Below are 27,653 nucleotides of genomic sequence, written 5' to 3' on the forward strand. Positions count from 1 at the left end.
TGTATTATTAATATTATAAGCTAGACTGGATGTATGAATGGTCATGACCTTACACTGATAAATTCCATGTTGTTGCCAATAGCCAACTTCAGACAACATGGCCAATATCAGCTGAAACAAATCTTATATACTGATATATCCTCATCAATCAAGGCTAGCTTTCAGTTCAGTTCAGTTTAATTTCATTTATGTAGTGCCAAATCACAACCACAAACCCCATTTATATTGTAAGGTAAAGATCCTACAATAATAGAGAGGAAACTTCAGCAATCAGATGACCTCCTATAAGTAAGCACTTGGCAACAATGGGAAGGAAAACCTCCTTTCCACTGTTGCCAAGGAAGAAACCAGGAAGAAAACTCGAGCAAAACTAGGCTCAATGCAAAGTGATGTATAAACATACTGACAGTGAAAAAAGGTGAATAAAGAAGAAATACTCAGTGCATTGTGGGAAACCCAAGTAAGCTAGATCTATTGCAGCATTACTAAGGGAGGGTTTAGGGTCACCTGGTCCAGCCCTAACTATATGCTTTATCAAAAAGGAAAGTTTTATGCCAAATCTTAAAAGTAGAGATGTGCCTGTCTCCCAAATCCAAACTGGGAGCTGGTTCCACAGAAGAGGGGCCTGAAAGCTGAAGGCTCTGCCTCCCATTCTTCTTTTAAATACTCTAAAACCACAAGTAAGCTCACAGGCTGAGTGCTCTACAGAGGTGATGTGCTACTTTGAGGTCTTTACGATAACATGAGGCCTGATTATTCAAGACTTTTTACATCGGCAGGTGCATGAGGGAAAAGTACAAATGAAAGGGCCTTTCTGGACTTTGAGATGATTCTTCTTCTTTTTAGTATTTTAGCATGAACTATTGACTCAATAAACGTGGCTGTACAGCTGTTTTATGTAGTGACATCAGGTGTATCAAGCATAACTCACATTTAATATGTAAGCTGATTGGTGATTTTTGCACAATCTACTTTAGGAGTTATTTTTTCTTTTTTATGAAAATGAACTCAAGTGGAGTTAATTGCACACTGATAGCAGAAGGACAGAGCTGTCTCAAAATAGTGCTTAATTTGTGTGGGACTCTATACTTACTTTTTAACTGGCTCGGGGGGAAAAAGACCTCTTTCATTTTCAGCTGGATTCTCATCTTAGTTGCACACAGAGGAGGGCAATTTATCCTGACATTTTACATTAATAAGAAACACAAAAAGAAGACAACTTTCCCACAATTCCTGCTCCCTGGTCACTCATAAACCCTGTTCCCCCACTAACTAATAATGAGGAGCAGATGAACTAAAACGATGGTCCAGCTTTCACACAGTTGGCAATATCAGTTAATTTCACCCTGTCCACCAAAAAGTGCTGTCTTGCTTAATTGGGTGATCAAAGGATTATAGAAAGCTTGAAAGAAGAACAAAGCCTCCCTCAAGTTCAAGCTCCGATTTCAGAATTCATAAGACTATGGTGCCATCTGCTGGTGTAACCAAGAAGTGACTAAAATAAACAACACTTGTGCAGGAGGCTTTTCCATACCACATTCCACTTGCATCCTCGGTAATGTCATACACTAAATTCCAAAGTAGTTAAGGTGCAGTAATCTGCTGTATTTTCTGCATGCAATTCCTGTTTCCTGTAGATGGCAAGAGCGGTACACAAAAAGACACACTGAGGTTCACTGAGTCACATTTAACAAGGCACAGCTTCCTCAGTGCAACTGACCTGGAAGGGGTTTTTTTTTCCATCAAGACCCCCTGGTGTTGTTGGAGCAGCTTCATGGACATCCCAGGACCCTTGACCTCCTCATTAGAAGCTTGAAAAAACAAAAACAACAGCACAAAAAGGCCTCGGGAGAAGCATCGCCATCACTTTTTTACTTCAAAACAACAGGAAACAAAGGCGCTAATATTTGAGATACAAAAGCACTTTCCTAAAACAATTAAAACAACAAAACAAGAAGAGTTTCTGTCCCAGCGCAGCTGCCATCGCACTGTTTCAATTAAGCCTTTTTTTCCCCAGCTGAAAAGACATTTCAGTTACAGTCCAATAAAAACAGATTTTGAATCATAACTTCAATCTCCAAATCCTCCTCTGATTTCTTAAATATGTAAAGCATTTCAAAAAATCATCCAGGGGTTTCAAAGGCAATAATTCAAATAACTGTATTTGTTTTCTCTCACAGAATTTGTAACACGACACCAATCTTCCATTTCAACACATCCCAAAGGTGCTGTACTGTGTGCTAAGAGGTGCTGACTGTGGAAGCCGTCTGAGTACAGTGAACTCAGTGGTGTATTTAAAGACCAAATTTGAGATGATCTGAGTTTTGGGATTTTGCGTGTTATTCTGATGGCAGCAGGCATCAGCAGATGGGTTACACTGTCTTTATAAATGGGCTGAGATGTTCAGCAACAATACTCAGGTAGGCTGTGGTGTTTAAATGATGCTCAAGTGTGCCAAGAAAATATCCCCCGACACCATTACTCCATCACCATCAGCAGCCTGAACCGTTGCTCCAAGGCAGGATGAATGCGATCCATACTCTTTTATGCCAAATTCTGACCCTACCCTCCAAAATTCACAGAATGACATCGAGACTCATCAGATGAGGCAGCACTTTTTCAATTTTCTGTTGTTCAATTTTGATGAGCCTGTGCAAATTGTTGTCATGGTATTGGGGGATTTGACCCAGTGGTTCAGAGTTTTTGGACTTTCTAGTGTTTATTTGAATATTCTGTTCTGATTCCTGGTTTGTTTAATGTTTATATTTCAGGTATTCATGTATGTTTCATGTATTCTTGGTGTACTTGCTCTAGCTTGCACCTCCTAGTGACTTTAAAGTGTAAAGTAGCTGTCTCCGCTTCCCTTAACTGCCCTTCTGCACATATACAGTGAGTGCCCCCCATTGTCCTGTGTCAGACCATGTGTTTCTGTTCCTGTCTCTCTTGCCCCTAGTGGTTTTCAGCATGAGTGTGTTTCCTAGTGGTTATACTGTAGTTTTCAGTTTCCCCTTTTTGGATTTATGTTTCACTTTTTGGATTATGGCCACTTTGCTCTTTTGTGAACAGAAAAGGGGCTCACTTTTTGTTTTATTCTGGCTACCTCCACACGAGTGCATGTGGGTCCTTTTCTCTACGTCCAGTCTCTATAATCCACAGGCTGTGACAACTGCAGCCTTTGATTCCTGGTCTTAGCTGATAGGAGCAGTGCCAATTGTGGTCTTGTGACCATCTGCTTCAGTGTTTGTGTTCAATGTATGTTTTTCTGCATACATTTGTTCTAACAAGTGGTTGTTTGAGTGGCTGTTGTCTACAGCTCAAAGCAATCTGGCCATTCTCCTCTGACCTCTAGGATCAAGATGGCATTTCTGCCCAGAAACCTGCTGTACACTGGATATTTTGTTTGAGTGAACAGGATAGACGGTGAATATATTTGAAGCATTAGATAAATAACCTTTTTTTTTCAGACTTCACTAAATGATTTTGTGAACTTGGAAAACCAAATAAAACCAAATAAAACAAAAATATAGAGGAAATATCCTCACTTTTAATATATGATAGTTTGTTAAATAAACTCAAACATTCAACATAAATTCAAACATTAAAAAGGAAAATAAGAAAATTCACTCTGTAAACTAACTAAAACTAAACTGAGTTAAAAAAAATTTTTAAATGAAATAAAAAGAAAAAATAAATAGAAGATACAAAACTATGGTAACTTTGCTTCAAACTGTAACAGACCGTCGATTAAATGGCCTACCATTAAATAACAGCTTTGGTATTTTGTTTGTGTGATGTAGTTTCCGGTCGGAACTTACTAGGGGGAGTTTAAAAGATGATGCACCGACGTTTAAAAGACGTCCAATTGCGCATGTGCAAATCTATCAAAACACCGACAAAAGAGCGACGCTTGCATGGAATTTATCTAGAAAAAATGTCTAAAAATGCTTATGGACTTAGATTAATTGATTTTATAAAATAAATATTTCTTTCTTGATAGTTACGGTTAATTTGTATGAAGGTTAGCAATCCGTTCTCCATACACAGCGTACCGGGCCGAAGGTTACATTAACAGTAGCTAGCATGCTAAGTACTGGTTAACCACCATCTGTTGTTTGCTAGTTAATATGTTTCACACGCTGTTGTTTGCAAGGCTTTTCTGTGTCCCTTTAGTACGCAGGCGAGGATAAATGAAAATGACTCTGACGCAGAGTGCTGATTTCCATCGATTTTTAGCATAAATTTCCTCCGTGTTTCAAGCGTGCATAGTACACCGTTTAACCTCAGTGTGAAAGCTCAGTGAGTGATCCGGGGATGGACAACGTTATGGTGTCAGCGTCAGATGGGACCGCAGAGTGCCCTCTGGTCTCCGAGGACATGGAGGGGATCTGTGTAATGCCTGACTTGAGTGCCATAAAGACTGAGCAGTCGGTGGGTGCAAGCCCAGACGACACAAACACCCAAAATGTCGCTATGGGCATCAAATTCATCTTACCCAACCGCTTCGACATGAATGTTTGCTCAAGATTTGTAAAGTCGCTCAATGAGGAGGACAGTAAGAACATCCAGGATCAGGTGAACTCTGATCTGGAGGTGGCTTCCGTTTTGTTTAAAGGTAAGAAAAAAGCAAAACCCTGTTTCTTCGTCTTAGATTAACTTGTGATTGTGTCGAATACACGATACTAATAAACGTGTTTTACTTCTGTCAGCCGAGTGCAACATCCAAACCTCACCTTCCCCGGGTATACAAGTGCGTCATGTTTACACACCATCCACCACCAAACATTTCTCGCCGATCAAACAGTCCACCACTCTCACCAATAAACATCGAGGCAATGAGGTGTCTTCCACACCTCTTTTGGTGCACTGTAAGTACCATCATTTCTTTCAACTTCAGTTTCTTTCGTTGTTTTTATGTGAGCGGAATTGTTAAAATGTAATTGTTACACATGCATTTGTTTCCTTTCAGCTTTATCTATTCATCAGCTGGCAGCCCAAGGGGAGATGGTGTTTTTGGCCAGCAGGATTGAACAAGGTAGGCTGTCAAAGGATTACAGTTTTTGTTGTCATGGAGTGCAAGCCATCCAAAATTAGTTAAATGAAAAATTGCACCACGGTAACAACCAAAAACATCACTGTCATACATGCACCGTTAAGCATGCATAAATTATATACCAATGAAGTTCAACACTTTAAAATAGAAACATAAATTAATATAAATGATTCCACATTTTTACAGACTAGGTCTACTTTCAATCTTCTATAATGTTTAGTTCGCAGAGGTGTGAACTGTATATGAACCAACCATATGAACAAACTTCTTCCATTTTCCTTTAACAATGTTATTCTTTCCAGACTGATACATTCTGAAAGTTCCTTTATCCCATGTTTCATAGAAGGAGCATCCATACTCTTCCAGCATAGTGCTTTTGTGTTTGTCAGAAGCCCACTGGGTAAATTCCCAGCAGGCACAGTTTAACATTTAGAGGGATGTAGAAGTTGAACACCTCTGACAGACAGTTGATGACATCTTTCCAGATTTTATGAATGTTTGGGTATTCCCATGAAAAGTGAAGAATGATTCCTTTTTCATTTAAACATGTTTAGGTTTAACAGAAGTTATAAGTCCACATCAGCTACTTGTATTGAAGATGCTTTATTTATATTTATGCCTTTAGACAAGCCTCATTCCAGTTTGTTTCATATATGTCCTGTTATCTGCTGCTTCTCGGGGCATTTAACTTGTTCGCTGCTGAGACTTTAAAAGTAGATATTAGTAGGTTATAGCAAATAGAAACTCGACCTTTTTCTTCCAAATCTCCAAAAGAGACTAATTCTATTTTTCATTGCTGTTGGATAAGCGTGTATTTTTTTTTTTAACTGTAAATGTTTAAAGATTCTGCTTTTTTAGAATTTTTAAATCCTTCTTTCTCAGACATTGAATTCACCTTCACATAAAAGAGAAAAACAACAGTTCTTCATCAGTTTACCAGCAGATATTGAATCTTGATAATTACTTGTGTATGCAAAATATAAAGTTTAAAAATGTAATTAGACCAGTAGATGGAGATTAAATACAGTGTTATGTTTTATTTTCCATATTTATTTTAACAGAGACTGTAATCAATCTCCAAGATGAGGAGGGCTTCACCCCGCTGATGTGGGCAGCTGCACACGGACAAATCGCTGTGGTGGAGTTTCTGCTCCAAAATGTACGGAATATTCATTGAAAACTTTTTATTCTGTTTATATGTTTATTATATCTGAGCAAGACTTCTTCACTTACTGTCTGTTTGTCATCCTGTGACACTTTTCGCTGTAGGGTGCTGACCCTAACCTCCTAGCCAAAGGGAGAGAGAGTGCATTGTCCTTGGCTTGCAGTAAGGGATACACAGATATTGTGAAGATGCTCATTGACTGTGGAGTCGATGTCAATGAATATGACTGGGTATGTTATTATAAAAAAGTTAGTTTAAAGTAGCGCCTCCGCTCAGTTTGTGATCTTGGTATTAAATGTTATTATCTCTGTGGGTTTTTAGAATGGAGGAGCCCCTCTGCTGTACGCTGTCCATGGCAACCATGTGCGCTGTGTTGAAATCTTGTTAGGTGAGCAGAAATCTTTGACTTGCAGGAACATCTGTGTTCATATTTGTTAAAGGGTAAGCAAAGCAGTTGTGTTGAGTTCTAACAGAAAATGATGTACAGTGATTGAAATTTTGTATGTTTGCATGTCTTTCAGAGAGCGGTGCTGATCCTACCATAGAGTCAGATTCGGGTTTCAATGCAATGGACATGGCTGTAGCCATGGGCCACCGAAATGGTATGTGAGAAAAAGAGCAAAACACAGCTGAGAAACATGCTGGAACAGTCTCAGTAATCAAGTTGTCTCTGGAGTAACCCTGACTGTATTCTAATATGTATTAACTTTAGAGTTTGCTGCACAAACCCCAGAACTATACTTTTATTTATAAAAAATGAGAGAGAGTGTGTGTGTTTCTTTAAAGGAATAAACAACCAGGCACTGTTATGACTTCATTTCATTTTACCTGTTCAGCTAATATCTTTAGAGAGAGTAGGGTTTGGACATGCAGAGGGGAGGTAGTGGATCAATTGAACAAAGGATGTTTAATATAGAGCAGCCAGGCAGGAGGAAAAGAGGAAGACCACAGAGAAGATCCATGGATGTAGTGGAGGAGGCCATCTTCCATTCACCGCATGTGCTGGAACTGGTCAGCACAGCGCTGTTGTTCCATATCTGCCACATAGTTTGTGGTGGATTTTTTCTGAGGGGGATGCTTGAAATATATACAGGCATATTCCCTCTGTAAAAATCTGACACCTTATGGGTTGAGGACAGCGAAATTAGATTTGAGATTTCTTTTTTTTCCTATAATGAATCATTCGGTCATGGCATGAACTTACCAAAAAAAAAATTAGATTTTGTCCTGCTGCCAAAGTTTAAAATTAGTAATTGTCCTGGCGTTTGTCCTGTAAAACTTGATTTGAGTCGATAAGAATTTGTTGACAGTGCTGCTGTTTCCAAAAAAGTAAAAGTCTGCTAAGATAAACACAAAGTCGCCTTTTCCTGCCAGATCCACACTTTCTCCTTTCTCAGAGTGAAGAATGGTCACATGGAAATGTGAATATTGTTCTTAATTTTCACTTTTAATGCTTATAAACTATCGCAGTAATCAGGATTTGTTTCCACAAAGCCCACAGTTCAGTTAAATGACCTCAGTGTATGTTTCTCTGTTTAGTTCAACAGGTGATGGAGGCACACTTGCTAAAGTTATTGATGGGGATCAGAGAGTGAACTGCTGCACTTGAGGGAGAACAAATACTGAAGAGATGCTGCTGTGCACTGGATAATCATGTAGCATGGCCAGTCTGTCAGCCTGCAGGAGTATTTTGTTCCCTTAAGAGATATTTCATAAGCTTCATATTATTCATGATGCAAGTGAAGGTTTGTGGTGTGTGAAACATCAGTTTTAACCCTCTTAAAAGCTGTTAAGCTCTGCACTTTCTTCCTTTTTTCAACATTGACTGTGGAGTTGCATATCCAATCACTATACACTGACTGGTTGTCAAAGAGCATGCTGAGTTCTTCAGTACAGCCCACCACGCACTCCCCTCCACCTGTAGTATGTTGCCAAATGAGCAGTGCAGACTGGAATTGACTTTGCTCTAAAGTTGCAAAGAGCTTACTTTTTACGTTGTTGTAATTTAATACCTTTTGCCCATCTTTGTGTTCTAAGACTAACCTATTATCTTCTATTACATTATTTTATTGTAATATTTTCACGTTCGCACTCTCTGAACTCGGGATATTTCTGAGGCACGAGATTTTATGACTCTGTCAAGCTGTTTGTGGTCCGTTTACTGAAGATCTTTGTGTTTCATGTATTGAATTTATTTATTTTAATAATTTAAACTGTTATGTCAGTTTGTTTCTTTGTGTAGTGATACAAAATGTTCAGATGTGTTGTGAATTTTAAAAGACCTCACACAAAAATGCTGTGGTGCTGTTTGTATGAAAATAGTAATACTGTTTATTATAGATATTTATCTGATGTGCAAGAGTCAATGAAGTTAAGCAGTTTAACTTAAATGTCAAACTTTTGAAAGTACAACCAACAGCATCACATTCTGTGATTCTGTGAAGCTTTTCTTTTTATATTGTTCATAAGATGGGAAGAAAAGCCTGTGTTGAACAATTTTACCCTGAAAAGCACTAGAAAATTTGAGTTTCATGCTTCAGTGGCCATAATGCTCTGAAAAAAAACAAGCAAATAAAATGTAATGGGGGAAAAATAAAAACATACTCATTACAAATGAAAGGTACAGTCGTGAAAATAGGTTTTAACAGGACTTTGTGGAGTCTTGTGAAAAACAGAACACCCCATGTTCAGAAGCTTGTAGATCCACTGTTTGCAACAATAACTTGAGGTGCTTGTTTTCTGTATCACTGTATTCTTACATCACTGTGGAGGAATTTTGGCCCACTCTTCTTTTAGTAGTTCTCTTTTACTTCAGTTATTGGGATTTGCAGGCATTCGTTTATGAATGGTTCTTTTAAGCTCCTGCCACAGCGTTTCAGTCAGATTGAGGTCTGGATGTGACTGAGCCACTGTAACCGGAGGGGGGGGATTTGCTGGGATGCCCCCTCCCTGGATCATTTTAACGCACACCTTAATGGCTGGTAAAATTGTTATTTTGCCAAGTTTAATTAATTTGACACATTGTTTCATTTAGCTGCTGTTTCTTTGTATCCAAAATGCTGTATTTCCAAAATTGCTCATGCAGATTGCAGCATCAGCTACTCACAAAACTGGAAAATGGCTTTTTAAAAATAAAATTGTGAAATCAGCATTGCCTCTCTGACCTAAGTTTTAGCTAAAAGAGTCCTTGAAGCAAATCTTGACTCTTCAGCAGCCATCTTCAAAGGCCGTCGGTCTTTTATTTAAAGCATTGTCTAAATTATCTTTAACCATCTTTGTTGTTGTGGCATTTCAAAACAGTTTTCTATTCAACATGCTTTGTGCTTAGCCTGAACTCTCTTAGGGGAGCTTCTGTTTTTTTAAGTAATCTTCAGAAATAGTTCTCCAGCTTCTTGAAAGGCACCCAAAGCTCCTTGGATGTTTTGCTGATGATCCCAGACTGCTGACCCCTGTTGCGGTCTGGACTTTGGAGAGGCCTATCCATGATTGTGACCGTGTTTCCAGATGTGTTCTTTATGGTGAAATCAAAATCCCGATCTCCTCCGTATATAGTGATCATGTTTAAGTATGGCTTGTCAAGTCAACCTTCCATACTGACCATGTCTGATGAGGCATCAGTGAAAAGTAGATGGATGACACAAAGGACCAGATGCATATCTTTGATCTTGTATTGGGACTGGATACTGCTCATGTGTTAAGCATGCCATTTCTTTTATCCTCCACTTGTCCAGATTCCCTGATTCCTTTAGGGGCACACTACACTTCATCCAAGGTCTCTGGGAATCATAGTGATGCTGGAAAAATACAATTTTCTGTCTGTTAAATTGTTATTTTTGGCATTTTCCATAGAGACAACTAAACAAATGGAGGGGGAAAAGTGTTTGCAACAGGCTGCTAGTAAAGTACTTAAAAACAGTGCGCTACACTGTTTTGTCACTCAACCAAAATTAAAGTATGGTTCCTTAGAAGCAAAATATAATGATTCAAGACTTTTTCATATTTTTGTCATCATAGATAATTCTGTAGTTGTTATAACTGTATTCTAATATACACTTACGGTCACACTCACCCTCTCCATTTTCTTGACCATAAAGTAAAACTGAGGGATTGACAGCCATGGTTACTCGCCCAGCAAAAACACGCCTCTTACCCTCATTTTCATAAGTGTAAATTGTGGAACATACTAAAGTTTACTGAATACTTTACCTCCCTGTTACTATCTGCAGACAAAGAATGTCTGCAACTGCCCTGACCTTACAGGAACTAAACGAGTTCAACCTGCAGTTCATGGTTTCTCACCAAATCTACAGAAGAGCATCTTCTTGATGCATTCTCAATCATCCAGGTAAGTAAATCTCCAAAAGTTGATTCTGTTCATCTGGACGTAGCGTTTTGTGGGAGAAATGTTTCGTCACTCATCCAAGTGACTTCTTCAGTCTCAGCTGACTGCAGGTTTCCCCAATCTTATAAACAGTACATTTGCATAATGACTGAAACCAGCCCAGTGAAGGAACAATGGGCTGGGAGGTCAGTTCCTTAATCATAATTATGCAAATTCTCATGACCACTGATCAACAACCACTGATCAAAGACCACGAGTACCATTCACAGAGAGTTTGGGAATGGCTACAGAAGAGCAGTTGCAGTGTTTCAATTGTAGAACTGTACTTGACCAAGAACACAAAAAACAAAAACTGAATTTTTAGCTATTTATTGACAGTAGCAAAGGTTTATTCCAGATATGGTGTTTTTAGGGAGGCCACAGATTCAGGGGGTCAGTAACATGGAGGAAACAGAAGGACAACGTGAGCCTTTAACACCACATTTTTACAAACACTCTCTCACTCTGACCACACAGCACAAGCATTAAGGAAGTCTGGTGGCAAAGAGGAGGTGGAATGAGTACTAAAATACCTTTCACGGAAATACTGCTACTCGAGATTTAATACAGAGTACTATTCTAAAAAAAAGTTACTCAAAAATAATTCACTTAAGAGTATGCAAGTACTTTCAGGTGTTGCACATGTTACAGAATGCTCACAAGCCAAAAAGAATTTGACGTGTTTTTCCATCTTGTCAGGTACTTTAACTGTTACATTTTCCACCCCTTGAAAAAGGACATTACAACATCTTGTGCCCCACATGGTCCTGTCAAGTTTCAACACTCTGGAGTCCCAGCCCCTCTAGTTGGCCTCATCTTTGGATGCTTCATCGAAATTCTCCACCAGATCTGAAACAAAAGATTAGACATTAAATTGATTGATTGGGGAAGAAAGTAAATGCGTATCCCATTTGCACAAGTGACTCAAAGGTGCTGGAGAACAATTCAGGAAGTGTGTGTTTATGTGAAACAGGATACTTGGTGTAATGCAATTCTTTGCTCATCTCTCCCACTCCTACACACAGACGGCAATGTGCTCGACATATGAGGCCCTTATAACTACTGAAAGCAGCTGTAAAAATGACAGCAAAGGGCATCAAAAAGTTGGCTCCAATTACCCCGTGAAATGTGAGAAACCCACCTATCCAACTCAAAGCTCAGAGGGTCGGGGGTTCAAATGGAAACAATTCAAAAGGTCTGAGCAAACATGTTCCTTCAGTGAGAGAACAAAAAGAAATCCTTAACTCCAAAAACAATGTGATGGCAATGGATGTTAACCCCTGAGCCATCGGGCTTCAACTGCTGAGTACATATGTAATCGTTTGTTACGTTAGTGAGAGAAAAAAAAAAAAAAAAAAAAAAAAGAGCTGAGATTATTGTAATGGCAACCTCATGTGCTCGGTCCATTTTCTTCACAAAGAAAAGCAAACTGAATCTTACAATCCTATAAACAAAGAACATGAGATTCAAACAAAACCCAGCACTGCACCATTGTCAAAAGTAACTGATGAGTCCCCTTCACATGACCCCTTTTTATGAGCCAGAAAGAAAAGCAAACCCACCATGATTTTTTTCTTTTTTTAGCTAACAGAAAAAAGAAGAAAAATCCCGCAGCAATAAATGACAAGTGTAAAGCAGGATTTCCAAACAGAACCGCAAAAAAATCTGTAATGTGAGGCAAACAGATTTTTCTCGAGAAATGTCGGGATGGTCTTTGATTCTGAGTGGTGGAGCAAACTGCTCAGACACTTGGATTCAACATATGAAAATTGCTCACCTGGAACATCATCTTCTTCTTCTACTGCAGCAATTGGCGCTTTTCCATCTGCAGCTGTAAGAAGAGAACAGATCTGTGAGAAGCCTTAGAGTAGCCACAAACTAAACCAAAGCCTTTTTCAGACACAGCTGGCTTCATCACTCCATCACACTGATGGCATTCTTCATGGCTTCACTGAGACTTTACCAGGACACGGACCAAACTATCCACCGTGCTAGTTCAATATGGTACAAGCAAAATATAACGCATGAGGCCGTGGGTTTTCTCTCTTGCAGATTACATTTTAAAAGTTACTTAAACAGAGCACTGCTGCTTCACAGCAAGAAGGTTCTAAATTTGAATCCACCATCTGGCCGGGGTTGTTCTATGTGGAGCTCTGTGTGTTCTCTCCAGGTACTCCGGCTTCCTCCCACAGTCCAAAGACATGAAATTATTTGGGTTAGATTATTGGATGAGTTTAATTTGCCCATAGGTGTGAATTTGAATGAGAACAGTTGTCTGTCTCTCCGTTAGCCCTGTGATAAGAGTATCAACCCGCCTAGGGTCTTCCCTGCCTCTCGCCCTATAACAGCTGGGATGGCCTCCAGCCCCCCCCCCCGCGTAACCCTGATAAGGATAAGCCGAAGAGAATGGATGGATGAATTTAATTAGATGCAGTGAATCAATCCCACAGCTGTAACAGCTCATCAGTCTGAAGTACACAATGTTGCATGTAGTTACCCTGATCTATCCTGTCTTCATGTTCTATGATATTACAAATAAATTAAATTACTGTTGTTGTGCAATATGTAAATATAAGGAAATCTCAATTGACTAATGGATGGATTGTGTTGCCGTCTGCTGCAGCAGGTTAAAAAAAAAAAAAAAAAAAAAAAAAAAAAAATCATACAGGACTTTTAGGAGCAGCTAGCAGCAACAAAAAAGCTTCGCCTGCTGTGGAAACTCTGTCAAAACACAGATTAAAAACATTCACAGCTAGTCTTCTTATTCTGTTGTCACTGATGTGGTCTTCACTGCAGTCAGATTTTAGAACTATTGCATTTTCACTCTGCAACAGACCTGAAACTGCAGTACAAGCTGCAGGAGAGACGTGAACCTGTAATCTCAGATATGCATTCAGACTTTAGTTTGCTAAGTATTGTTGTATTTAATTTGATGGGAGGTATGTTTTATTTGGTATACTGGTGTCACCAGATGTAAGTGGTGGTGTTAAAAACTGTAAATTATTGTTCTGGGGTTAAAGTACAGTACCATCAGATCTAACCACACTGTATGATTGACAGCTTACAAGCAGTCAGACGTTGACGACTGACTCAGCGTCTGACTGCTAGTAAGGATTCTTCCTCTATTTCTTTGATTTACTGTAGGTTGGCTGACAGTTTCTATGCATTAGAAACGTTGACTCTTACAAAAAATAGCTGTGCAAGCAGACATGAAGCTGATACCATAAAATGTGTCAGATTAACAGAAACAAGTGGATATCTGAAAACCGCTAAAAGTCTGACTAAACATGCTCAGAGTATAAGGTGTGGTCAACCACACGCTACATTATAACTTGAGGCTACCGACCTTGCTTGGGCAGAGCCTCGGCGAGTCTCCTGAGGCTCGTCAAGCTGTCTGCTCCCAGCTGGTTCAAGATGCCTGGCAGCATCTCAGTCAGCTGTTTGGTCTCAGCGTGGCCGGTGATGGTGAAGGTGTTGGCTGCGAGGGAGGCCTGCACTTTGGGATTGTTGAAATGGATGACTGTTCCTTGATTTGTAAACATGTTGACCTGGAACCGATCAAAACAGATTTCCCATTCTTAGTGATAAAAATGACAATCTGTACTGGTGCATGTAAGAAAAATCACAAGCAAAGGAATAACTCAAGAGTGATTTATGCCCCACCTCCTCAATGCCGGAGATGTTGTTCACACCGAGTTTCTTTAAGGAGAACTGTAGCTTCTTGTCATCTGCGGTTGCTGTTCTGTGGACCACCTTCTTCTTTCTGCGAGCTGTTCCCTGAATGTGGGCATTCGCACAAACATGTTTCTTAGTCAACATAACCTGAGTGATGTTTTATGCTCAAATGAGGGAGGATGTTTTTATTCTATTTATATACTGTACGCAACGCTGCCTAAAATTACTGCTGCCATGCAACAAAACTATAGATCAAACTGTTGGTTGTCATAGAAACTAACTATAGAAAATTCAGCTGCTTCAGCTCAGGTTTCATGTCCCTAGATTCACATTTAAAGGGAAAAAAAGGACAGCAGCAGATTTACACTCAGAAAATGCTTTGCAATAAAAAATCTACCCATTTTCATGTAATGCCAGATTCACTTTGCGTGCATTACCTTTCCACCGATGCGGACTTGTGCTTGTAACTTTGCAAGTTTTTCTTGATTCATTATTGCTTCTTTCATCTGAAAGGCAGGAAAGTTGCATATTATTATGTCAGTATGTAAATGTAATTATCTGAAAACTAAGTAAGCAAAACAAGTTAATCCACCCCAAAGGAGGCACCAAAATAAAGTGCAACATGCAGATAAGAAAGCAGCACCCTGAGTCAGCAGTGCAGTTAAAATGACACCTTTATACTCATCTACACCAGTAAAAAGATTAATAATGGTTTGCCCCATTATTAAGGCAGAGCGTTATCTGGCTGGACACCGACTTGAAACATTTTTGTCTTAACATTTGACCAGATTTAATAAAAGCCAGCTGGCAAAATACAGTCACTTCCCAGTCTGCTGTTTAGAAATTAACTCTAGCTAGTGCAGTCACTGACTGGCTCACACAGACTGTATTTTTGGTCCTTCCATGTGTTGATCAGAGGCCGTCTTACCTACATGACAAAAGCTAACCAAGCACTTACAACAGGGGTGTGGAACTCCAGGCCTTGAGGGCCGGTGTCCTGGAGGTTTTAGATCCGTCCATGATCCAAAACAGCTGATCTAAACGGCCAAATTACCTCCTCAACATGTCTTAAGGTTCTACACAGGCCTGGTAATGAACTAATTCAGGTGTGTTGACCCAGAGTGATATATAAAACCTCCAGGACAGCGAGGCCTGGAGTTTGACAACCCTGACTTACAAACTCCTGTGTATGTGACCACGTGAATTACAGGAGGTCAAACACACACACACAGTGGTGTTATTCTAAATAATCTACAAAACAAAATATTTGGTTTGTATTTGTTCTTATTTTTCATTTAATAAGGCCACTCTGGCATTTCCAGCTATTTTCTCTGTTTTGTTTGTTTTTTGTATGCCTTTGTAAACTTAAATGTTTAATAATAATAATAATAATAATAATAATAATAATGGATACTTTATTGATCCCCATGGGGAAATTACTTGTTTTTCTCTGCATTTGACCCATTCACTCTGTGAAGCAGTGGGCAGCCCACTAAGCAGGCGCCCGGGGAGCAGTGTGTAGGGACGGTACCTTGCTCAGGGGTACCTCAGGGTAGCCGTTAAGTGGATTCGAACCGCCGACCTTCCGATCATGGGGCGACCACTTTACCTACTGAGCTATCCCTGCCCCCCGAGCTGCGTACACGCATCCATTTGTGTTTAAAAAGCACAAATTTGCGTATTAAGAAACTGTCATATTAAATACGGGTTCTGTTGATTACGTTCACACCTGCTGATGGCCTCTAATTAACCACGTGACCATAACTTCGTTTCCCCCCCCCCCCACTATACAATTTGGCTAATGACTCACAAAAAAAAAAAAAAAAAACATACTGTGCCGCGAAAATTCACAACAACAATGCTGGGCAAGATATCCCTGTGAGGAAATTAGATGAAAACAAACAAACAAAAGTAAGGCGGGTGTGGCTGTGGTAATGGGCGGTAAAATAAGATATTAAAAACAGCAAGCAGACATTTTAAAAAGCCAGAAAGGAGCCGTGAGCGTCACAGCAAGCGCTGCTCGCTTCACAGGTTAATTAGCAAACGCCTTTTCCCTGTAGTGTGAACTACCGAAGGTAGACCAATATTAAGTTATTGTTGCTCAAATAAATTGAGGCGAAAGCACCACCGCTAACAGCAGGTCTGGTTTAGCTGATGAACACTGAACCGAAATGAGGTGTGGTTTAGCTTTTGTGCCAGAACTTGCAGGCTAACTTCTGCTAGCTTCTAAGCTAACTGGGGAAATTATCGGCCTGTCAGTCACAGCCTCTCACAACCCCGTCAGTACGGTTAGCTTCACACCGCGGCAGATTTCAGCCATCTAGTCAGAAAAGGCTTTCGTTTACCTCTTGCCGTCAGATCAGTGGAAAAAAGAGGAGAGAAGAAGGTATTTAAAGCTCCTGACTGACCTGTAAACTAACAGCAAACACATGCGGGGAGCAAGATGGAAGCGAGAGAGGAGGGAGGAAGTGACGTAGTAGAAGAAGAGCGAACTAGCGCGAGTTGGGTTTCCTGCCCTGAGGTTTGCTTTCCAGGCAACACTTTCGAGATTCTTGCAGATTGCCAACCATGCCTGAAAGTTCTTTATTAGGGTAAATTTAGGGATTTGTTATTTATGAGAGTTTAAGGCCTAAAGCCTCTTAGACAATACAGAATCATTTTGTAACTACACAGGCTATTTTATGCCATAGAAAAGTGGGATAATTTTGATATAATTCCAGGTTTGCAACAAACAAGTCTTCTGGAATAAGGTCCTTTAAAGAGATGCAGCCACACAACACAACATATCAGCACAAACACATTATACAAACTGTCGAGCATGATGGTGGAGGGGTGACTATTTGTTTTTGGGGTTTTTTCCAACTACAGGGCTTGGGCACCTTGCAGCAAAGCACACCAGCAAATCTACAGCAGAATGGCTGAGAAAGAAAAGAATTAAGGTGTTGCTATGCTTGAGCCGAAGTCCAAACCCTAACCCAATTGAAATGCTTGTAGGAGGAACCTTAAGAGAGCTGTGCATAAATGAATGCCTGCAAACTTCAATGAACTGAAGCAACGCTGTAATGGAGAGGGGGGGCAAAATTCCTTCACAATGATTTGAAAGACTGAGAGTCATTCAGAAAGCAATTACTTCACGTTATTGCTGCTAAAGGTGGTTCTACAAGCTACTGAATAATAGGGTGTGCTTTTATGGGACTCTTTTTCACAGAGTCCCATGAAAACTTTGTTTCATTATCTGCATGTTTAAGAATGACTCTAATTTGAGAAAGATTGAGAGCTCCTTCTATCAACACACATGTCAGTTTTGCTTGCTCTTTCTGCTTATATCTTATTTTTATACCTGCGGATTATATGCAATTATATTTGGTGATCATCACACCATACTGTTTATTTATTGTTGGAAACTTTGGCTAGCTTTTGTTATGGATTTCCTGATGTCTGTCTCTATGCTAGATTACTAATGAATGAAAGTTTATTATTTATTCTGTCATCTCTTAAGTAGTTGCTATGGTAGTTGAACAACTGTATGCACTTGGATTGCAATGAAAATGAGATATCTCAAAGGGGTTTGTACTAATAGATACATTTTTAAACATGACCACAATGTGGCAATGCTTAAAACAAATGAATAGTCCGATTAGACTAACACTATCAGGTAACAAGCATGCCATCCCAACTCAGCTAACTGTGTGAAAGTAATCGGGACTGATTGCTGATTTATAGAGATAGACAGATTATTACACTCTTAAATCTAAACCGACAGTCAGCTTAAATCACCAATTTATTTACCAAGCACTCCAAGGATGTCTTTTAATTGTGCGATGATACACAAAGGCAGAAGCAGAATATGCAAACAGCACAAGGAAAGTCCCCAGCTAACCAGGCAGTTCAAACCCAGCACCTTCTTGCTTTGAGGTGACAGTGCTAACCACTGCACCCCAACCCTGAACAATGTGAAATGGGATAGCCTGTAAAGTGAGCTGATTGCTTGCTGAAGTATGTCTTATAATTAGGTTATTTTCTGTTTTCAGGTCTTTGTAATGAACCGAAAAAGATGAGGGATTATATCCAAATCCTACTTAGAGCCACAAGATTATAATTGGTTTGGGATTAGCTACAACCTCGAAGGTGAAATTCCTCAAAGTGGCTGATGTTTATAAAAGTAACCAAGCCTCAATAGATCTATTCTTAATTATTTAAGTTTAGTTTTTTAATGTTGCAAAAATTTTGGAAAAGTGGTGTATCCTATCCAGCTCATATTCACTTTAATGTATTATAATAGAATATGTGATATATCAGTCAGGCTTTAGAACACAGAAACTATTCAAACTATTTAGTCCTCAGGTTAACCACTGATGTCCTTTTAGCAGATGATAGGGAAAAGGGTGTAATTTTGATTCTTTAAGGCATAAATGCAGCCTTTGACATGGTAGATAAGTCATTCTGAATACCAGGTTGGCATTGAGGATACTGGAGTTAGTTGGTTTATAGAAACAAACTGCTGGCTCACCTTAGGACAACTATTCACCAGCAGCAGCTTACCTGTGGTGTCCCACAAAGTTAATTTCTAGGTCCCCCTCTACAGTGGGGCAAAAAAGTATTTAGTCAGCCACCGACTGTGCAAGTTCCCCCACTTAAAATGATGACAGAGGTCAGTAATTTGCACCAGAGGTACACTTCGACTGTGAGAGACAGAATGTGAAAAAAAAATCCATGAATTCACATGGTAGGATTTGTAAAGAATTTATTCGTAAATTAGGGTGGAAAATAAGTATTTGGTCACCTCAAACATGGAAAATCTCTGGCTCTCACAGACCTGTAACGTCTTCTGTAAGAAGCTTTTCTGTCCCCCACTCGTTACCTGTATGAATGGCACCTGTTTGAACTCATCATCTGTATAAAAGACACCTGTCCACAGCCTCAAACAGTCAGACGCCAAACGCCGCCATGGCCAAGACCAAAGAGCTTTCGAAGGACACCAGGAAAAGTATTGTAGACCTGCACCAGACTGGGAAGAGTGAATCTACAATAGGCAAGCAGCTTGGTGTGAAAAAATCAACTGTGGGAGCAATCATCAGAAAATGGAAGACATACAAGACCACTGATAATCTCCCTCGATCTGGGGCTCCACGCAAGATCTCATCCCGTGGGGTCAAAATGATCATGAGAACGGTGAGCAAAGATCCCAGAACCACACGGGGGGACCTGGTGAATGACCTGCAGAGAGCTGGGACCAAAGTAACAAAGGTCACCATCAGTAACACACTACAACGGCAGGGAATCAAATCCCGCAGTGCCAGACGTGTTCCGCTGCTGAAGCCAGTGCATGTCCAGGCCCGTCTGAAGTTTGCCAGAGAGCACATGGATGATACAGCAGAGGATTGGGAGAATGTCATGTGGTCAGATGAAACCAAAGTAGAACTTTTTGGTATAAACTCAACTCGTCGTGTTTGGAGGAAGAAGAATACTGAGTTGCATCCCAAGAACACCATACCTACTGTGAAGCATGGGGGTGGAAACATCATGCTATGGGGCTGTTTTTCTGCCAAGGGGACAGGACGACTGATCCGTGTTAAGGACAGAATGAATGGGGCCATGTATCGTGAGATTTTGAGCCAAAACCTCCTTCCATCAGTGAGAACTTTGAAGATGAAACGAGGCTGGGTCTTCCAACATGACAATGATCCAAAACACACCGCCCGGGCAACAAAGGAGTGGCTCCGTAAGAAGCATTTGAAAGTCCTGGAGTGGCCTAGCCAGTCTCCAGACCTCAACCCCATAGAAAATCTGTGGCGGGAGTTGAAAGTCCGTGTTGCTCGGCGACAGCCCCAAAACATCACTGCTCTCGAGAAGATCTGCATGGAGGAACGGGCCAAAATACCAGCTACTGTGTGTGCAAACCTGGTAAAGACCTATAGTAAACGTTTGACCTCTGTTATTGCCAACAAAGGTTATGTTACAAAGTATTGAGTTGTATTTTTGTTATTGACCAAATACTTATTTTCCACCCTGATTTACGAATAAATTCTTTACAAATCCTACCATGTGGATTCATGGATTTTTTTTCACATTCTGTCTCTCACAGTTGAAGTGTACCTCTGGTGCAAATTACTGACCTCTGTCATCATTTTAAGTGGGGGAACTTGCACAATCGGTGGCTGACTAAATACTTTTTTGCCCCACTGTATGTATATGTTTCCACTGGGCAAATTAGACAAAGTCACAACATCTCTTTTCATTGCTGTACAGATGACAGCAGGTGAGTGAAAAGGGCTCGCTGATGTAAGCTGTTGGATGGCACAAATGTTTCTTAACTCAATTTATTTTAACAAAAACACTTAAAGCACATTTGAATGAGTCTCCAAGCTTCATAGCCAAAATGTTGACCCCCCATATGAACCCTTTCACAGTCCAACTGTGAAGCGTAAATCTAAGTCCTGTTTTTGCCAACATGAAGCCTTAGCTCTGCCCAATAAGACAAGGCTCACAGAATCGGTGACTTTATTAAAATCCCTTCCAAAAACACATTCCTAACGACTTTCTTATATGTTTTTCATGTGATGTTGTCTCTTTCAGTCTTCTCGATGTCTGTCATCCTTTACTTGTCTTGCTTGTCATTTCTGTTATTGCTTCATATGCATGGTATTCATTCATATTCACAAATGTCTGCATCGCATTCTATTAATGGTGCTTAGATTGTGTGCCAAAGCTAGTTACTCTTGCTTTCAAAAGAGAACAGTAAGTCAAAGCAAGTCAAGTCAATTGCAAGGAAATATTTATTTGTTTCTGTTATTGTTTCATGCTTATGGTATTCATTAATATTTGTTATTGTTCTTTGTATTTTGTTCTAGTTTCAGCTCAGTTTTATGTCTTTTTTGTTTGGTCTTAATTTGGGGGTTTCTCTTTGAATATATTTATGCTTTCTGTTATTACAAATAGCAAACACTCAAACCAATCAGTTAAAGTTACATATAGTGTGCCACTGGGGAATGTGTCCATATTCATCTAAACATATTCTGCGAAAACAAAGAATGAACAAATTACATTATACACCTGTTTTAAGCCAATTATCGTTATTATTATTATAATACTTCGCACCTTGTTTTGTTTTGTATATTTGTATATCTACTACACCGATCACTGTGTAGTGATCATATACCACTGACGTTTATCATGTATTCTTCAGATGAGTCTACATCTGGTCATTTGTCCTCGTGTAACCATATAAAGTAAAAAGCGTGATTTTGTAACAAGAGTCGCGCTGAAGTGGTCCCAGGACCCGAGAGGGACAGAAAGAGCGAGAGAAAAACCCCACAAACTTGGGAAATTATGCGAACTTCCCGAGACTGAAGAAATCACTTGGATGAGTGATTGAAGGTTTCTCCCACTGAGAACTACGTCCAGATGAACAGAATCAACTTTTTGAGATTTCCTTACCCGGATGATTGGGCATGCATCAAGACATACGCACTGTAACGCTTCCAAAGCCTCAGACGTTGAGATCGATATTTTCCCACTAAGTCTTACAAATGAAGGCACTTAGTCGACTAATTTTCACTAAGTCGACACATTTGGTTTGATGACTGATCAGGAGGGAAAGTCGAACGATTTTGTGTCAGGACTGCACGGAAAGTGTGCGCAAAACCAAAAACATCAGCATAAAATGTCCGCAGTTAATCTTAAAATATGGCAAATGGACTCGACTAAGTATTCTATCAGGTGTCCTCTCAGGGCAAAAACTCTCTCTTGAATTCAATTTATTGAGTGTTTTTATTTTTATTTTTTTAGCTTATTAATTATTTGTCTATGACGGCTCTTAGACATACATTCCGGGCAACACATCATTGCCCTTTTCTGCATGTGATACACATTAATCACATGCTCCACTCAGACGGAGCGTTTTGGTGACATTAGGAGTTTTAATCAGAGCAAGATCGAGGCAGGCAGGGTTGCCTTGAAACAGCTACTGAAAGTGCTTTCTTGGTTGAACTTAAAGACACTTTAGAGGTGCTTTACCACCCATGCATTTTATAATAATAATAATAATAATACTACTACTACTACTACTACTACTAATAATAATAATAATAATAATAATAATAATAATAATAAATTATTTATTTATTATTATTATTATTTATTCATTTATTTATTTTTAATGATAGTGGATGGTTGGATACGACCATTAATGAATCCACTCTTCCGTCTTGACTCTGTTGGGTCACTTACATTCCGAGTACATTACAGAAAAAAGAGGACTCATAAACTCATCACACAAATTAACAACTCGTAGCGTCAAAGGAGTCCAGGAACTTTGCTAATAAAACGTCACATCTGATGTCAAGTTTCAGGATTTCCAAATGTCGGTGACTCGTGAGTCATCATCTTCTGCGCATATGGTTTCAAAACTGGGGGATAAGCTATGAAAGACTAAAATGCAAAGAGTAAAATGTAATTATTTAATGAACACAAATTCCTCTTCAGTTCATTGAAACTGATTGTGTTTGCTTGTTTGTTTTGAATTCTCTTATACGAAAGATTGGATGTTTCGAGTGTTACCTTATCATTCTTGATGAGAACAGAAATATGATCGTTACAGACCGATAATTGGTTATTAATGTAGGTAAACTGGGCATACATTTAAAACCTATAATCGTTTTAGAAGCATCAGTCTTAGCTGTTGCAGTAATTCCTCTCATAGGCCTATTTTGCACCGATAAATAGCACAGATGAATTTATTTGAAATCTCTAATTTTAAAAAGTTCATTTAATCATAGCGAACTTTATCTGTTGGTACAATAACAGTACACATCATTTCAAAGAGGAAAGTGGCAAAAGTGGTAAGCAGGACCACGATCACTGGCGTAAGCAGAGATATCAGAAATACAGTTTGATCCATCCATGACAGTAAATCATTATAAATAATGAATAATCTAAACGGGCTGGTTGGAACCTAAAGCTTTATGCGAGGATGCTAAACTGTTCAAAAATGTTGTTTCCCATATTTAAAAAATGCCACACGCCATATTTCTGTCTGTCTGCACAGTTAAAGGAGCTTGAATCCTTGGAGGAGGTAGACGGGTAGTGTTTTGTTAATTGTGAAACAAGTTCACCACTAGATGGCGTTAGACAAATGGGAACGTCTAAAAGGTTCGAGAGGTCCTACACAGGACCTAAGCATCTGTCAGACTTAATGAAGCACACGTTTATACCCCAAGTGGAAATTGCATTTAAAAGTCAGCTGCCTTTATTAAAACCTGAGTGATGACTTCCTTTTTTTAATTTAGAAGAATATTTAAGAATCAAATTAAATTAACTAAATAATTTAAAAGGCTGTTTTGTTAAATGTGCGTGCTTTGTTTTTAGTTATTTGTCACGTCTGCTGTTGTTTCCTATAAAAATGGGTAAGTGTGGCAGGGTGACAACTTGTAAACTGTCACATATGGCGGTAAAGTCGGGTAAAACACAGTCCTTCGATATTCATATTTTAATAAGCCAGACATATTCATCTTGACTTGGTTTACTGCAGCTCCCCCGAAGTAAGAAACAAATAATATAAACTAAACTATATGCTGGTAGAGTCAAACTGTATCTGCAAGGAGAACAATTAGGTTGGAAGTATAATATATATTACTGTGGGTTTTAATTGGCTTACACAAATTCTGCAGCTTCTGAAAATTTTAACTTTATTGACACCATTTTTATCACGTGTTTATACTGCTTCCTAAAACGCAGGCCGATTGATAATTTTGATCTAATAAAGAGTATAAAAAATAAATACATTAAAATAAATTTTGATTAAAAAAAACACCTAATTGCCGCAATTCAGTGAAAATGTTGAAAATTCCAAATAATGTCCAAACACAGGCACAGATACACGTACACACACAGTGCAACGTGCTCCAGACGCACGGCACGGCCTTCTTTCTGTGCCTTGCATATGCGTGACCCGTGACTGATTCGAGTTAACAGCTGACTCTTTTCCATTGCAAATGGCTCGCGGATAATCTAGATAACTACCGGATCACGCAAACCGAGCTGCCTGAGTATGGTGCAGCAGACTCTGACAAAGGCTGTCTGATAAGAAATGTAAATATCGTGGGTGGGGTGCGTGTATTTCACGCCTTTATGATTTTATATATACATCGCTGCGTAGTTTGTTTGGAAATTAAAAATCCAGATGTTGCCTCCAATAATTTATGTCATTCGGTAACTTAACAAAGTTCAACAAAGAAAAAAAAATGCTTGTCAAAATATCCTCTCGGATCCTTCAACGACCACACCACCGATTAGACTTTTCTAAAGATTTTTTAAAAAAAATGTTGAAAACGTTGCGTGGAATAAAAGCTTTAGATTAGTTATGTGTGGAGTGTAGGCCACCGTGAATGGCCACTAAAAAGGATGCAGGCCACACCAAACTTTTTTTTTCCATAAAAACACTCATAGCTCATTTTCAGTCCCTTTTTTGTGATTGAATTTGTTCCTCTCTTTTCATTCGCCGTGCTGACGTTTCCTCGCCATGTGATCAGAGCAGTAGTATAAATACCGCGAGAAGGTCCGCCCCTTGTTTGATTCAGGTTTGGCCCTTTTGCAGGTTTCACAGCACAGTTTCTCAGCCTGCCATCGACGGGGGTCGCTCCTCATAGTTGTTGATTTTTTTTTTTGGAAAAAGGAAACAGCCTGTAAACATATGGAAATAGCGACAAAACGGAGGGACAATTCTCACCGGTGGCGAAGCGTGCTCCTCTCATCTCCCCCTCCTCATACGAGTTGCTGAAGAGGGAGGAAAGGGACAGCTTGTGCATCTCACGGTCTTCCTCATCTGGCGTCGGAGGGGCACGGCCGTGCGTGAGCCATGACTCTGAGCTCAGAGATGTCGGATGCCTCCATCCTTTCGGAAGAGACCGACATAGACGTGGTCGGAGAAGGCGAGGATGGAGACAGCCAGACGCGCTCCTACGTGGATGAAGTAGCGCAGATGCACGACGGTATCCTCCTGGCCGGCTCTCCACCTCCGTGCCTGGACAGCTCCACCTCTTCAAGGGATACCTACAAGCCGGCGGGCAAGAACACCCTGGTGAAGCCACCTTACTCCTACATCGCCTTAATCACCATGGCCATTCTTCAGAGTCCCAAAAAGAGGCTCACTCTCAGCGAGATCTGCGACTTCATCAGCAACCGCTTCCCGTACTACAGGGAGAAGTTCCCGGCCTGGCAGAACTCCATCAGGCACAACCTATCCCTCAATGACTGCTTCGTTAAGATACCGAGGGAGCCCGGGAACCCAGGGAAAGGCAACTACTGGACTTTGGACCCGGAGTCGGCTGATATGTTTGACAACGGAAGCTTTCTGAGGCGGAGGAAACGCTTCAAGCGGCAGCAGACTCAAGACCTGCTGCGCGAGCACAACACTTTTCTGCCCGCGGCCGCTGCCTATGGCTACGGACCGTACGGCTGCGGGGGATACGGCATCCAGCTCCAGTCCTACCACGCACACTCTGCGCTTTTTGCTTTCCAGCAGCAGCAGCAGCACCCGAGGCATTCACACTCACACTCGGGGACCATTATCCCTGCACCGTCCCTGATGCCCACCAGCACTACCACGGACTTAACCAGAAGTAGATTTTATCCCCAGCTCAGCTCCAGTCTGGGCTCAGCCGGCGTGCAGGCAACATCACCGGTCCAGAAATCGAGCTCCCCGGTGCAGCGGTCCCCCTTCTCCATAGAGAGCATCATCGGAGGGTCTCTTAGCCCCTCCAGGACTTCTCCTGTCGTTGTCCCAGTCTTACCGTCCTCTCTGGGGCCTGCAGTGACCAGCCAGTCGCAGACCATACATCCTGGAGCTGTTTTACATCCGGTTGAAAACTTTCCGAGCAGAGTTGTCAGCGGCACTAGCGCCTGTTAAATGTCTTAACTCCAAACTTTTCAAGACACTTAAAAAAAGAGACAGCAACCTAAACAAAAACGCCCCTCTTTGAAGGTAGGATTATTTTTGTATGTTTGTTTTGCTAGCACGCAGCTGAATGATGGACATGCAGAACACTATTTGTGCCTATATATTCATGCTGTTCATGAAGATATATTTATGTTCATTATTTTTGTTTGTTTATTTCGGTGTGAATCAGACTTTCGACCACGAATTTAACTTTCCAGCCTTTTTTTTTTCCCTACCATGAAGTGATTCGTTTTCAGTCACTGTATAAAGGCGTCTCAGGATAACGGACAGGTTACAAACGATCACGTGTCTGAAACAGGCTTATAATGTATTTGTGTCAAACACATCAATGTTTTCTATCAGCCAATCAAAGCGACCTTTTTTGAAGGTTTTGATTTGATGTTTGTATTAAAGAGAAACGCAGAGCAAAGTCATACATTTATAATAATATGCAGTGTTTATTTCAGTAATTAAACCTTGTACATTTTTGGCAAGTATTGTGTAATTCAAGTGTGATATTTTTACACAGTTTATTGTTTTGTTTTTTTCCAACAAGAATAAATTTCGTTTTGCAAAAAAAGAAGAAAAAAAGCAATTTGTTTGGAAATAAATTTATGAATTGATGTTGAGCTTTCTTGGCGGTTACTGTTGAAACAGACGTGTTGCTGATGTTGTTGTGTCTTTACACTGCGGATGTGTTAACTATAACTGTATGATCCAAATATAGTAACCACTGAATGGCTTTAAGAAACACACACAACTCTTTATAACACACACACACATGTGCGTGCCAGTCAGATAATATTTACAAATGCATTAAATCTGACTGCACTCTAAAGTCATTGCTGTGCCCTTTGGAACATGCGCACACAGGGCCTGCGTGTCCATCTGACCTCTTTCACACTCATCCTCGTAATTACAGTGAGCGGACAGGAGTGTGTCGTAGGGGTGAGACAGGGGCTGTATTTCTGCCTGCTTCAGCTCAGCGATTATCCCGGTGCTGGTGTCGACAGGCGGCCTGGGCTCTTGAGCAAACACTACTCATCCAGAATTTCATTATCTGCTCGTATTAGACCCGAGAGAAAAATGAAATGTTGCTCCTGAAGTCAACAGCGCTCACGATGTTTCGGAGGTTAGAATCACCTTTAATCCACTCATCGTTTTCAGTGTTTGACAGTCTTAATGCAACTTTATTTGCCCCACACGCAAGAACCCACTAACACATGGATCCAAGCAGACTGTGTTGTTTTTAAATACACAGGTAATTTAATTTGACACTTGAAAGAAAAGAAGAAAAAGCCTTCCCAAGCACCTGCGCTGTCGTGATGCTGTGTCTGTCGGAGCTGTGCTTTTTAAAATTTTTATAAGCTTTCATAATGTTGCCTGTACTGTACAGCCCTGCTGCTTCCGTGACTGTAAGTGCGTTTGCCTCCCTTTATTCAAAGCA

General features: G+C 40.2%; 3 protein-coding genes across 4 annotated transcripts; 2 read left to right on the forward strand and 1 right to left on the reverse strand.

Moving 5' to 3' along the window:
- Positions 1-3,843: 3,843 nt before the first annotated feature.
- ankra2 (ankyrin repeat, family A (RFXANK-like), 2) lies at positions 3,844-8,834 on the forward strand. The gene is made up of 8 exons (XM_085414331.1): positions 3,844-4,612; positions 4,707-4,865; positions 4,967-5,032; positions 6,112-6,209; positions 6,320-6,445; positions 6,537-6,603; positions 6,737-6,817; positions 7,755-8,834. Exons 1-8 carry the CDS (start codon positions 4,312-4,314, stop codon positions 7,808-7,810), a joined length of 954 nt encoding a protein of 317 aa, XP_085270457.1. The 5' UTR covers positions 3,844-4,311; the 3' UTR covers positions 7,811-8,834.
- Positions 8,835-10,910: 2,076 nt separating this feature from the next.
- Positions 10,911-16,770, reverse strand: btf3 (basic transcription factor 3). Of its 2 annotated transcripts, none has more exons than XM_085414332.1 (6): positions 16,680-16,770; positions 14,709-14,777; positions 14,260-14,373; positions 13,943-14,144; positions 12,374-12,427; positions 10,911-11,445 (listed from the first exon to the last, which is right to left on the reverse strand). In XM_085414332.1, the coding sequence occupies exons 2-6, from the start codon at positions 14,775-14,777 to the stop codon at positions 11,399-11,401; spliced, it is 486 nt and encodes a 161-aa protein (XP_085270458.1). In that variant the 5' UTR covers positions 16,680-16,770; the 3' UTR covers positions 10,911-11,398. The 2 variants fall into 2 exon arrangements, with proteins under 2 accessions (XP_085270458.1, XP_085270459.1); XM_085414333.1 differs by having other exon boundaries at positions 16,617-16,704.
- Positions 16,771-24,830: 8,060 nt separating this feature from the next.
- foxd1 (forkhead box D1) lies at positions 24,831-26,803 on the forward strand. The gene has a single exon (XM_085414335.1). The coding sequence runs from the start codon at positions 25,127-25,129 to the stop codon at positions 26,174-26,176; it is 1,050 nt and encodes a 349-aa protein (XP_085270461.1). The 5' UTR covers positions 24,831-25,126; the 3' UTR covers positions 26,177-26,803.
- The last annotated feature ends 850 nt before the right edge of the window (positions 26,804-27,653 follow it).

The sequence above is a fragment of the Rhamphochromis longiceps genome, linkage group LG7 (assembly GCF_057381845.1).
Source record: "Rhamphochromis longiceps isolate RC_006_pf linkage group LG7, R_longiceps_female_GT1.1, whole genome shotgun sequence".
Lineage (NCBI taxonomy): Eukaryota > Metazoa > Chordata > Actinopteri > Cichliformes > Cichlidae > Rhamphochromis > Rhamphochromis longiceps.

Excerpts from the sequence above, each read along its gene's own strand:
- ankra2 (XM_085414331.1), top strand. The coding sequence starts at position 4,312 with ATGGACAACGTTATGGTGTCAGCGTCAGATGGGACCGCAGAGTGCCCT. Across the intron at positions 4,613-4,706 it reads GGCTTCCGTTTTGTTTAAAG|CCGAGTGCAACATCCAAACC; the intron begins GTAAGAAAAAAG and ends TACTTCTGTCAG. Across the intron at positions 4,866-4,966 it reads CACACCTCTTTTGGTGCACT|CTTTATCTATTCATCAGCTG; the intron begins GTAAGTACCATC and ends GTTTCCTTTCAG.
- btf3 (XM_085414332.1), bottom strand. The coding sequence starts at position 14,777 with ATGAAAGAAGCAATAATGAATCAAGAAAAACTTGCAAAGTTACAAGCA. Across the intron at positions 14,374-14,708 it reads AAGTCCGCATCGGTGGAAAG|GGAACAGCTCGCAGAAAGAA; the intron begins GTAATGCACGCA and ends GCCCACATTCAG. Across the intron at positions 12,428-13,942 it reads CGAGGCTCTGCCCAAGCAAG|CTGCAGATGGAAAAGCGCCA; the intron begins GTCGGTAGCCTC and ends CTCTTCTTACAG.
- foxd1 (XM_085414335.1), top strand. The coding sequence starts at position 25,127 with ATGACTCTGAGCTCAGAGATGTCGGATGCCTCCATCCTTTCGGAAGAG.